The sequence below is a fragment of the Hemiscyllium ocellatum genome, chromosome 17 (assembly GCF_020745735.1).
Source record: "Hemiscyllium ocellatum isolate sHemOce1 chromosome 17, sHemOce1.pat.X.cur, whole genome shotgun sequence".
NCBI classification, from domain to species: domain Eukaryota; kingdom Metazoa; phylum Chordata; class Chondrichthyes; order Orectolobiformes; family Hemiscylliidae; genus Hemiscyllium; species Hemiscyllium ocellatum.
The window spans coordinates 27,970,545-27,983,063 of NC_083417.1; the positions used below are offsets into that span (position 1 = coordinate 27,970,545).

At 39.6% G+C, this 12,519-nt stretch overlaps 1 protein-coding gene across 3 annotated transcripts in view; it reads left to right on the forward strand.

Annotated features, from left to right (window-relative positions):
* The window catches only part of nfat5b (nuclear factor of activated T cells 5b), a 240,308-nt gene that overhangs the window by 135,666 nt on the left and 92,123 nt on the right, over positions 1-12,519 (forward strand). For all 3 annotated transcript variants that reach the window (XM_060838016.1, XM_060838013.1, XM_060838014.1), the window contains exons 5-6: positions 4,054-4,243; positions 7,634-7,824. In XM_060838016.1, the coding sequence (XP_060693999.1) occupies positions 4,054-4,243; positions 7,634-7,824 (381 nt within the window). The remainder of the gene's footprint in view (positions 1-4,053; positions 4,244-7,633; positions 7,825-12,519) is intronic.

Below are 12,519 nucleotides of genomic sequence, written 5' to 3' on the forward strand. Positions count from 1 at the left end.
CAGAACTGATTACCATTTGTTAAACAGCAGTAACTAATTTAAAACTACAATTTTAAATGTGATCCATAATTTAAATTTAGCTTCTTTATTCTTTAATAATAGTTTGAAGCTTGACCTTGAACAGATGCCTGGGAGGTAATGAAGAGAAAAGTCATTAGTAATTTTGGAGAAGAGATACCCATATTTTCCTATTGCCATGCATTAAATGCGTTTGGCACTTGTGTTTGCTTAATTTCGTTTGGCGAATTTCTATTGTTTCAAAGTATGACTTCGTTTTTTTTTAATATTGTAGTTTTGTGACTTTGTAAGTCTATAAAACTTGTTCTATTTCTCTCACCATTAAGAAAAAATAATTTCTAAGAGAATCACCAGCTCAATAAGCAAGTGGGCAATATCACTTCCTGCCTTCTTGTGAGCTCAGCTGTCCACTTGGTATAAAACGTTCACTGGAGTTAAAAAAAAAAATGACCTGAGCAAAATTTGTAAAATTTCTTAAGGTGTCTTCTGTGTTATAGTCTTCTAATTCATCCCAGAGTCTTGGCTTTGTGTGCAATTTCTTGTAACAGTCAATGAAATTAACACAAAGGATAGAACTTCCAAGAACAATTGGGGTGTGAAACAAGCCAGCCTTTACAGATCTTTTCTGACTGCATTTGCAAAAAAAAAAGTGATGTTAATTGGGTGACCATCCTGCCATTACCTGTTTCGTGCTCTTTTTAAAGTTGGTACTTCTGCTCAATATCACAAGGTCTCAAATCAAATATTGAAGTAATGTTTGTCTAAATCACATAATTCAATTGCAGGGACATTGATACTGGAAGGGAGTGGGTAAGGAGAGTGGTTTGTTAAAAGTAAAAGAAAGCCATTATGTTAGTATGTTACATAAAATATTCCTGTCACAAATCTGTTTCAAGGATATAAGATCTTTGATTTACAACAGTGTTATTAAACTGCTTGAGCTTTATGTTATCTAATATTATATTGTCTGCACTCTTACTTTCCATCGCAATATTTTCCATTGTAGAAAATTAAGCTGATTTTAACTGACTTGGCTGACTATATTAAATAGTAATTTTAGTAATCTTTAAGTTGGCCATTACCTCATTCCTGCTGCCAACATGATTTTATCTTAAAACCATGTATGTAGTTGCAAATAGAAGTGGTTCTGAATATGAAATAAAGTAAAAATTCCCAGCTGACTTTTTGACTTTATCTATGTGCTTTGTAAGTAGCTATGAATTTGAATTCATTTATATTGTGTTCATTCTGAAATGGTCATCCTAAATTGTTAATGAAATCTGATTTATATGATTCCAGTAAGGCCATTTTTGAACAAGTGACATTTATAATATATGATCATTTCTGTTGTGAAATAAACAAACCTGTCCCGATGCACAATATTAAAAAAAATTCTCTTATTATATAAAATCATGTTTGTATTTGGTTATATAAATAAGATTGCAATAAAAATAAATGCTGCCGACACTTTTTTTTGTTTGTCAACTTCCCAATCTTGGCTGTGCTTTAAAAATAGGTATGGAGTCAAGTTGAGGGACTGTTCACTAAGATAAATTGAGGAATGAGACATTATTATCTTTCTGATGTTTGATACCAAACTGAAACCTGGCTTGCTAGTTTTTTATTTGGTTTAACTAGGTGGCTTTTTGCTGCAACACAAATATATAATGTTGCAGATTCAGATTTGACAATGAAACTAGTTTACTATGCAAAAGAACTGCAGATAAAATAGAGTAAACCAAACTATTTTCATATAACACAAGTTTAAATCTCTTGAAACACCTGCAAAATACCTCCCATTAATTCCAACAACACTCCTTTATGGGACTGGAGAGAATTTCCTTTTATTTCACGTCAAATAACCCTTTGGTTTTTAATTAAACAGTTCTGCTCTGGACCTTATTAAACCAGGCTCCTTTAAATTGAGTTGAGAGTGTGATGCTGGAAAAGCACAGCAGGTCAGGCAGCATCAGAGGAGCAAGAGAATCAACATTTCGGGCATAAACCCTTCATCAGGAATGAGGCTTGTGGATCGGGACTGAGAGATAAATGGGAGGGGTGGGGTTGGTGGAGGTCGTTGGGAAAGCAATGGGTGGATGAATGTGAAGGAGAAGGTGATAGGTCAGCTTCTTGCGGATTGTTTCAGAGAACATCTCTGGGACACCTGCACCCATCAACCTCACCGCCCTGTGGCTGAATACTTCAACTCCCCCTCCCATTCTGTCAAGGACTTGCAGGTCCGGGGCCTCCTTTACCACCAAACTGTTACCATCCAACGCCTGGAGGAGGAACGCCTTATAATCTGCCTTGGGACCCTGCAACCACAAGGGATAAATGTGGATTTCAACAGCTTCCTCATTTCCCCAACTTCCACATTATCCCAGTCCCAAGCCTCCAACATGGCACCTCCCTCCAGACTTGTACATCACTGCCCCCTCTGATCTATCACCTTCTCCTTCACCTTGATGCACCAACGCTTTCCCAGCTACCTCCTCCCAATCCCACACCCCTCTCGTTTATCTCTCAACCCCGACCCACAAGCCTCATTCCTGATGAAGGCCTTATACCCAAAAAGTCGATTCTCCTGCTCCTCGGATGTTGTCTGACCTGCTGTGCTTTTCGCCCACCACACTCTTGACTCTGATCTCCAGTATCTGCAGTGCTCACTTTCTCCTTTTTAAATTGAGATAATCTCAACAGTCCTGAAACAACAATATCCCATTTTCAGGAGCAACTGTTTACACATCTATCAACAGCCCAGCCTTCTAATAGCACCCCAATCTGAAATTAAAAAGCTCTTTTCTTCCCCACCCCCCAAAGCTGTGTGTCTTGCCCTCAAGCCCTGAAGAAAATTCTACTATCTTCTATCTGAAAGCTGACTGCATTCCATTGTTCACTCAAACTATCCCAATGTAAACAAATTCTCATTAGCGGCACGGTGGCACAGTGGTTAGCACTGCTGCCTCACAGCGCCAGGGACCTGGGTTCAATTCCCGCCTCAGGTGACTGACTGACTGTGTGGAGTTTGCACGTTCTCCCCGTGTCCGCGTGGGTTTCCTCCGGGTGCTCCGGTTTCCTCCCACAGTCACAAAGATGTGCGGGTCAGGTGAATTGGCCATGCTAAATTGCCCGTAGTGTTAAGTAAGGGGTAAATGTAGGGGTATGGGTGGGTGGCGCTTCGGCGGGTCGGTGTGGACTTGTTGGGCCGAAGGGCCTGTTTCCACACTGTAAGTAATCTAATCTAATCTAATTCTTGAACTATCTTTCTCTGCTTTCAAAAAGAAAATCACTATTGGTATAGAAATATGTACAAGTTAATCAGAACAGAAAATCTATATGCCACAAGTTCAAAATTTAAAATCTAAACTAAATGATATTTAAAATATATATAAATCACAACATCCTGATGTATCTTTAAATTTTCTGGTGAATTGATCAGAGGGGAATTGGGAGAGTTCAAAGAGATGATTGGCTGGTGCAAGTGGGAGGCAAGGTTAGAACAAAAATAAACTTTAATTTGCTAAGTTTGATTTCTTTTTGGAACGTGCACACACAATAACAGGATAGACCCAGGGCAGTTAAGTTTCTAAAATGCAGATGAGGAAATGAAATGTTCTCAGGCCTTTTTTCATTTGAAATTTCGAGATATTCTGGAACAAGCTCTGACCCATTGCATTCCTTTCAGCATCCAGATTTAATCATCAGTTTACTGAAGTGATATTCAATATCCCACTAGTATTCAAAATCTGTTCTGAATTCTATTTAATCATTTAATTTTAGGTAAATCATTCTGTATTTAAATATAATTAAAATTTAAATGGAATAATTTCTAATTGAATATTTTATGCTTTCTTCCCTGGAAGGACAACATAACAGAAATTAGGTGAAATCATTTAGGAAAATGAAAGATTATTTCATGAAAGATGCAAACAGCTATTTAGATGAAAGTGCATCAGTGATGAAGTATGGTGATAGATCTTTTGATTTTCAGTCATTAAAGTAACTTTAGTGATAAATGTTTTTAATGCTTCACAGAATAACAGAGCCACAGAAAACTTCTTTAAAGAAGGGTCCAGCGCTAACTGGTCATTATCCTGGTAAAAGTGAGGGCAAAGAACTCAAAGTACTTGTTCAACCTGAGACACAACACCGGGCACGATACTTGACAGAGGGTAGCCGTGGTTCTGTGAAAGATCGGACACAACAAGGTTTTCCAACTGTAAAGGTAATGCATCCTCGATTTTTGAAAATAAATGCCCATAAGCTCAACATAATCTTTTGTCATGAATTGTAAACACAAAGATATAATTTTAGAATTTGAAGTAGGCTACTTGAAAACAAATTTAGAAAAATATTTAATATATAAAATGGTCTGGGAAAAAGCCATAAACAGTTTGAGTGTTTAGAAGAAAAATAAACATTGTCATGTAAGACTACTTAAATTATGACATGCTTGCTAATTGTCTGTTCAACACCAATTATTTATGAATGCATGTGTGCAATATTAACCAAATTTTTAAAAATTTTAATATCAGAATTCTAACTTTAACACTTTTCTTATCTGATATAATCTTTTTCTCATTATTAAGTATTTGTTATATGTTTGCCACCCTTTAGTTAAATGTATTTATGAAATATCTGAGCTTGTGCACAAGTTCTTGGATATTAGCAAGTGTGATCTTAAGTGAACGGAGGAACAAAGGGAATGCAAATTGCTATGACTTGTGCTGCCTCCCATACTTTCCACAAGAGTTCAGGTTTATAGGTAACATTAAATTGGGACATTCAATATATTTTGTGCACAGGAGAAAGAAGATGCCTTCAGACGTTCTTTTGAAAATAGAGTTCTTTCGAGGAAATGTTTGCTCATTTTGATGAGAGAGACACAAATAGGAAATGTTTCCTTAATACTCAGACTAAGAGCTCTGTAAGAGTACAAAGATTTGTGTTCTTGTACGCCAATCAGTAAAATCTAGTGTGCTCATGTCTGAAGTAATCATAAATGTTAAAGTTGATTTTTGTCTCAAGGACTGAGAATTTAAATTTGAGGAACTGATGCTTTGGTTGCACCAGACCCCATCTGGAACACTGTTGAGATGAGGCTCCAAATCTGAGGAAAAATAAAGATACAACAGATGTTCATCAAAGCTTGAAGAGATAAATTATGAGATTGATTTGAATTCTTTGAGTATAAATGATTGAAAGTTCCTCCAATCAAGATATTTAGACTAACAAATAAATTTGAGTAAAATTAGAGCTGAGTCAATAAAATGAGGGTGTACTTTTTCACTTGGAGGGACTGGAAATATGAAGCATTCTCCCAAAAGGTGGTGGATGCCTGAACCTGTTGAAATTTTCAAGATTGAGGTTTTTTTCCCCCAATGGGAAAAGGTATGCAGGGGTTTGGAGAATCAATGTGTAAATTTAGATGAGGTACACATCTGTCATGATGTAACTAATGATGAAACTGGCTTGATGGTGGAAATATTTTCTCTTGCTCCTAAATATGCACTTATTTGCTCAATACAAGTATCAACTTCTGTCAGCAAAAGCATACTAATCATAAATTGCATTTTAACCTTAAGTATATATTAACTAGGTATTAGGGTACACAATTGATGAGAAGTTTGTGCTTGGTACACACTGAAAACAGTGTAGTTTATCCCACAATACTCCTATTATACAAATTTGGCAAAATATACAGATTATATGGCTCAGACTACTCAGCATTTGTAGTGCTTAGTAAATAACCAAAGTAATAAAGCAAAGTGGATCGCGTAGCAGTTTCAATACAAAAGTGGACTAACAGATTCTTCAGACCTTGATAAAAGTTCTGATGTTCCTTGCACATTGTAAAACTTGTTGAGCAACATTGATAGCCTGGCCACACAAAAAGTAATAATGCCTGAAATGTCTGGCTTGATGTAAAATTTTACAAGTAGCTTTTATTTTAAACTAATGAAGCTTATCCTGGTATTTGTCAGAATAATTAGACTTGGGCTGATAATGTACTTGCACCACACAAATGTTGGACCATCTCCAACAAGAGAATGTATCATATGCTCTTCTCATTCAGTGGCACTGCCATTGCTGAATTTCCTCATCAACATTTTGGCTGTCATCACTGATCAGAAGCTCAACTGAGCAAGCCACTTAAATGCTGTTACGAAAGAACAAATCAGAGGCTGCAAGCTCTTTAACTATTGACTCACCTTCTTTCCCCACAAAAGCCTCTTCACCACAACAAAGCCATGGACCAGAAATGTGTTAGAACACTATCCAATTGCTTGGATAAGTGAGGCTGCAAGAACATCAACAGTATCTGGACCAAAGCAGTCTGTTTGATTGTTATCCTACCCACTAGCCTAAACATCCATTGCCTCTACCATGTGTTAACATGCAAAATGCACTGACCATAACCATTTTTCCAAACCTCTTACCTCTCCCTCCCTTATTTGGCAAAATTGAATCTATACAATATAATACTCAGTTTTTGTTTATTTGTTTTCCTGTTCTAAGAGATTATTTATTTTCTAAGAGAAAGCTATTAATGAAACTGGTGCTACCATCCTTTGCAATGTGTTTCAGATATTAACAACCTGAAGCACAAATATTTTCCCCTCATGCTGCACTGTTCTTTTGTCAGTAATATTAAATTTGTCTCCTTTGGTAACTGACCATTCTGTCACTGAAAATAATTTCTTCTCCGTTACTTTACAAATTCCTCATGAGTTTTAATATCTCAGTCACATTTCTCTTTAAGATCTTAACTTTTTTTGCTGTTATGTGAGTAACATCAGTTTTTCTCGTCTATCAATGCATATGCCAATTTATCCCTCGCAATATCTTAATAAATCATCTTGATGTCTGGGAACCAGAATTATTCAAGATATTACAGCTTTTGTTCTCTTAAACCTCAGTTTATAAAGCCAAGCGTTCCTTTGCCTTCTGAATAGCTCTGTTCTCCCCATAGACTTCTGTACATACATCCCAGGTCTTCCCCCTTCCTGCATCCTCTTAAAACTTGTGCTAGTTAATTTGAGAGCAAATAGTATGCATGTTGGAAATACCAAGTGTTGGAGAACACTCTGACAGCAATATGACACTACTTTGAAACCATTTATTTTATATTATCCCTCCTCATTCTTCCAGTCAAAATCAATCACTTCATGTGTTGCTACCTTAAACTGAGTCTGCAGTGTATCCAGCCATTTCAATTTTTCTGTATCCTTTACTTTGTGTTCAAGTTCCATATCAGCCACAGACATTACAATTATGGGTTGGGCAGAAATTTATATCATTAATGTATCTAAAAAAAAATCTTGGGCTAATTGTGTAACTTAAGATTGATTGAATGAATACATTGGGTGGGTGGATGGGGTGTTTGTGTGTTGATGGGTAGGGGGGGGTGTCAGGGGGCACTCACTTATATTTGAACTGTCTAAATCAAAAAAAAAAGAATTACTTCTGGTCTTCTCTTTCACCAAATGGCTATCATAAACTTAACATTTTGTACTCGCCTAAATACTTAGTTACTTGTTAAAATTCTACTTTTGAAGCTTTGCTTGTGTCATTCAAAGGTTTTAAGTAATAAGCTTCCTTTTTTTCCTTATAGTTGGAAGGTTATAATGAACCAGTAACCTTACAAATTTTTGTTGGGAATGACTCTGGTCGAGTCAAACCTCATGGTTTTTATCAAGCTTGCAGAGTCACTGGACGAAATACCACTCCTTGCAAGGAGGTGGATATTGAAGGAACAACTGTGATTGAGGTCAGCCTCGACCCTGGAAACAACATGACGCTAGCGTAAGTATTTATTGAGATTTCTTGCTATTAGTCACAGATCACTGATAATGGATGGAACGTTTGCAAGGTTTTTGTTTTTGTTATTCACTTGTGAGACATGGGCATCACTGGCTGGCCAACATCTATTGCCTATCCTTGGAGAAGGTGGTGAGCTGTCTTCTTGAACCACATGCTTTAGGTTGATCCACAATGCCCTTAGGGAGGGAATTCTAGGGTATTGACTTAGCAATAGTGAAGGAAGAGCGATATATTTCCACGTCAGGATGTTGAGTGGCTTGGAGGGGATCTTGCAGGTAGTGGTGTTCCCGTTGTATATGCTGCTCTTGCCCTTTTAGATGGAAATAGCCATGCATTTGGAAGGTGCTTTTCAAGGACCTTTTTTTGTGAATTTCTGTAGTGGATCTTGTAGATGGTACACAGTGCTGCTATTGTATGGGATTTAAATTCTCTACCCCTAATATCTTAGGTGGTAAAATGTTAAAAGTGGAATTGAAGCATCCCTTTTCCCAATGATTCAAGTTCACTCTCTGATTTGTTGAGAACTAATTGCCATCTATCCTAGCACTGCAGACCAATAATCTCCCCACAGCGATAAGAGAAAATGTTATCCAGAATTGTGGCTGGTAGCAAGGTTGGATGGGTTGTAACTGTACTTCATCTGTGTGTTAAGAAGCTACTGGCATTTAATATCCAGATGCATATATCACCACAATATAAACAATGGATTGGTCGGAGAGATGGATAGAAACAATGAGGAATTTGCAACAGTATGTGATGGATGGCAGTTATAGGAAGGGGGGAAAGTCTCAGATACAGACACATAGATGGGTTAACTCCAGGAAGGGTGAGAGAAGTCAGCACCTAGGGCAGGTGTCTTTTGTGGATATACCCATTTCAAACTGGTATGCTGTTTTGGGAAATGTAGGGGATGATGGATTCTCAGGGGAACGTAGCACAAACAGCCAAGTATCTGGTATTGACACTGGCTGTAATGCAACGAGGGGTATATCGGCTTCCAAGAGATCAATTGTGTTAGGGGACTCTGTAGTCAGAGGTACAGACAGACGTTTCTGTGGCCAGCAGAGAAAAAGCAGAATGGTGTGTTGTTTCCCTGGTGCCAGGATCAAGGATGTCTCAGAGAGGGTGCAGAATGTTCTCACAGGGGAGAGGGGCCAGCAGGAGGTCAATGTCCACATTGGAACCAACTACATTGGAAGGGAAAAGGTTGAGACACTGAAGGGAAATTACAGAGAGTTAGGCAGAAATTTAAAAAGGAGGTCCGCAAGGGTAATATCTGGATTACTTCTAGTGCTACGAGCTAGTGAGGGCAGGAATGAGAGGATAGAGCAGATGAATGCGTGGCTGAGGAGCTGGTGTATGGGAGAAGGATTCACATTTTTGGATCATTGGAATCACTTTTGGGGTAGAAGTGACCTGTACAAGAAGGATGCATTGCACCTAAATTGGAAAGGGACCAATATACTGGCTAGAAAATTTGCTTGAGCTGCTTGGGAGGATTTAAACTAGTAAGGTTGGGTGGGTGGGGGGAGGGGGGAGGAGATGTGGGGGGGTTAGTGGGGTGGTGGGACCCAGGGAGATAGTGAGGAAAGAGATCGATCAGAGACTGGTACAGCTGAGAACAGAAGTGAGTCGAACAGTCAGGGTAGGCAGGGACAAGGTCAGACTAATAAAGTAAACTGCATTTAATTCAATGCAAGGGACCTAACAGGGAAGGCAGATGAACTCAGGGCATGGTTAGGAACATGGGACTGGGATATTATAGCAATTACAGAAACATGGCTCAGGGATGGGCAGGTTTGGCAGCTTAATGTTCCAGGATACAAATGCTACAGGAAGGATAGAAAGGGAGGTAAGAGAGGAGCGGGAGCGGCCTTTTCGATATGGGATAGCATTACAGCTGTGCTAAGGGAGGATATTCCCGGAAATATATCTAGTGAAGTTATTGGGTGGAACTGAGAAATGTGAAAGGGATGGTCACCTCATTGGGATTGTATTATAGACCCCCTAATAGTCAGAGGGAAATTGAGAAACAAACTTGTAAGTGATCTCCGCTATCTGTAAGAATAATAGGGTAGTTATGGTAGGGGATTTTAACTTTCCAAACATCGATTGGGACTGCCATAGTTTTAAAGGTTTAGATGGAGAGGAATTCCTGAAGTGCGTACAAGATAATTTTCTGATTCAGTATGTGGATGTACCTACTAGAGAAAATGCAAAACTTGACCTACTCTTGGGAAATAAGGCAGGGCAGGTGACTGAAGTGTCAGTGGGGGAGCACTTTGGGGTCAGCGACCATAGTTCTATTTGTTTTAAAATAGTGATGGAAAAGAATAGACCAGATCTAAAAGTTGAAGTTCTAAATTGGAGAAAGACCAATTTTGTCGGTATTAAGCAAGAACTTTGGAAAGCTGATTGGAGGCAGATGTTCGCAGGTAAAGGGACGGCTAGAAAATAGGAAGCCTTCAGAAGTGAGATAACTAGAATCCAGAGAATGTATATTCCTGTCGGGGTGAAAGGGAAGGCTGGTAGGTATAGGGAATGCTGGATGACTAAAGAAATTGAGGCTTTGGTTAAGAAAAAGAAGGAAGCATATGTCAGGTGTAGACAGGATAGATCAAGTGAATCCTTAGAACAATATAAAGAAAGTAGGAGTATACTTAAGAGGGAAATCAGGAGGGCAAAACGGGGACATGAGATAGCTTTGGCAAATAGAATTAAGGAGAATCCAAAGGGTTTTTCTAAATATATTAAGGACAAAAGGGTAACTAGGGAGAGAATAGGGCCCCTCAAAGATCAGCAAGGTGGCCGTTGTGTGGAGCCACAGAAAATGGGGGCGATACTAAATGAATATGTATCAATATTTACTGTGGAAAAGGATATGGAAGATATAGAATGTAGGGAAATAGATGGTGACATCATGCAAAACGCCCAGATTACAGAGGAGGACGTGCTGGATGTCTTAAAACGGTGAAAAGTGGATGAATCCCGAGGACCTGATCAGGTGTACCCGAGAACTCTGTGGGAAGCTGGAGAAGTGATTGCTGGGCCTCTTGCTGAGATATTTGTATCATCGATAGTCACAGGTGAGGTGTCGGAAGACTGGAGGTTGGCAAACGTGGTGCCACTGTTTAAGGGCGGTAAAGACCAGCCAGAGAACTATAGCCCAGTGAACCTGACCTCGGTGGTGGGCAAGTTGTTGGAGGGAATCCTGAGGGACAGGATGTACGTGTATTTGGAAAGGCAAGGACTGCTTAGGGATAGTCAACATGGCTTTGGTTTGGGAAATCACATCTCACACAAACTTGATTGAGTTCTTTTGAGGAAGTAACGAAGAGGATTGATGAGGGCAGAGCAGTAGATGTAATCGACATGGACTTCAGTAAGGCGTTCAACAAGTTTCCCCATGGGAGACTGATTAGCAAGGTTAGATCTCATGGAATACAGGGAGAACTAGCCATTTGGATACAGAACTGGCTCAAAGATAGAAGAGAGAGGGTGGTGGTGGAGGGTTGTTTTTCAGACTGGAGGCCTGTGACCAGTGGAGTGCCACAAGGATCGGTGCTGGGTCCACTACTTTTTGTCATTTACACAAATGATTTGGATGCGAGCATAAGAGGTACAGTTAGTAAGTTTGCAGATGACACCAAAATTGGAGATGTAGTGGACAGTGAAGAGGGTTACCTCAGATTACAACAGGATCTGGAGCAGATGGGCCAATGGGCTGAGAAGTGGCAGGTAGACTTTAATTCAGATATATGCAAGGTGCTGCATTTTGGGAAAGCAAATCTTAGCAGGACTTGTACACTTTATGGTAAGGTCCTAGGGATTGTTGCTGAACAAAGAAACCTTGGAGTGCAGATTCATAGCTGCTTGAAAGCAGGTAGACAAGATAGTGAAGAAGGCGTTTGGTATGCTTTCCTTTATTGGTCAGAGTATTGAGTACAGGAGTTGGGAGGTCATGTTGCAGCTGTACAGGACATTGGTTAGGCCATTGTTGGAATATTGCGTGCAGTTCTGGTCTCCTTCCTAACAAAGATGTTGTGAAACTTGAAAGGGTTCAGAAAAGATTTACAAGCATGTTGCCAGGGTTGGAGGATCTGAGGTACAGGGAGAGGCTGAACAGGCTGGGGCTGTTTTCCCTGGAGCGTCGGAGGCTGAGGGGTGACCTTATAGAGGTTTACAGAATTATGAGGGGTATGGATAGGATAAATAGACAAAATCTTTTCCCTGGGGTCGGGGAGTCCAGAAGTAGAGGGCATAGGTTTAGGGTGAGGGGGGAAAGACATTAAAGGGACCTAAGGGGCAACTTTTTCACACAGAGGGTGGTATGTGTATGGAATGAGCTGCCAGAGGATGTGGTGAAGGCTAGTAGAATTGCAACATTTAAGAGACATTTGGATGGGTATATGAATAGGAAAGGTTTGGAGGGATATGGGCTGGGTGCTGGTAGGTGGGACTAGATTGGGTTGGGATATCTGGTCGGTATGGATGGGTTGGATCGAAGGGTCTGTTTCCATGCTGTATATTTCTATGACTCTAAGTGATGCTGGAAATGCATAAAATGTTGATTAGATTCCCTAGTGTGGAAACAGGCCCTTTAGCCCAACAAGTCCACACTGACCCTCCAAAGAGCAACCCATCCAGACCCATTCCCCTACACGGTTATGGGCGGCA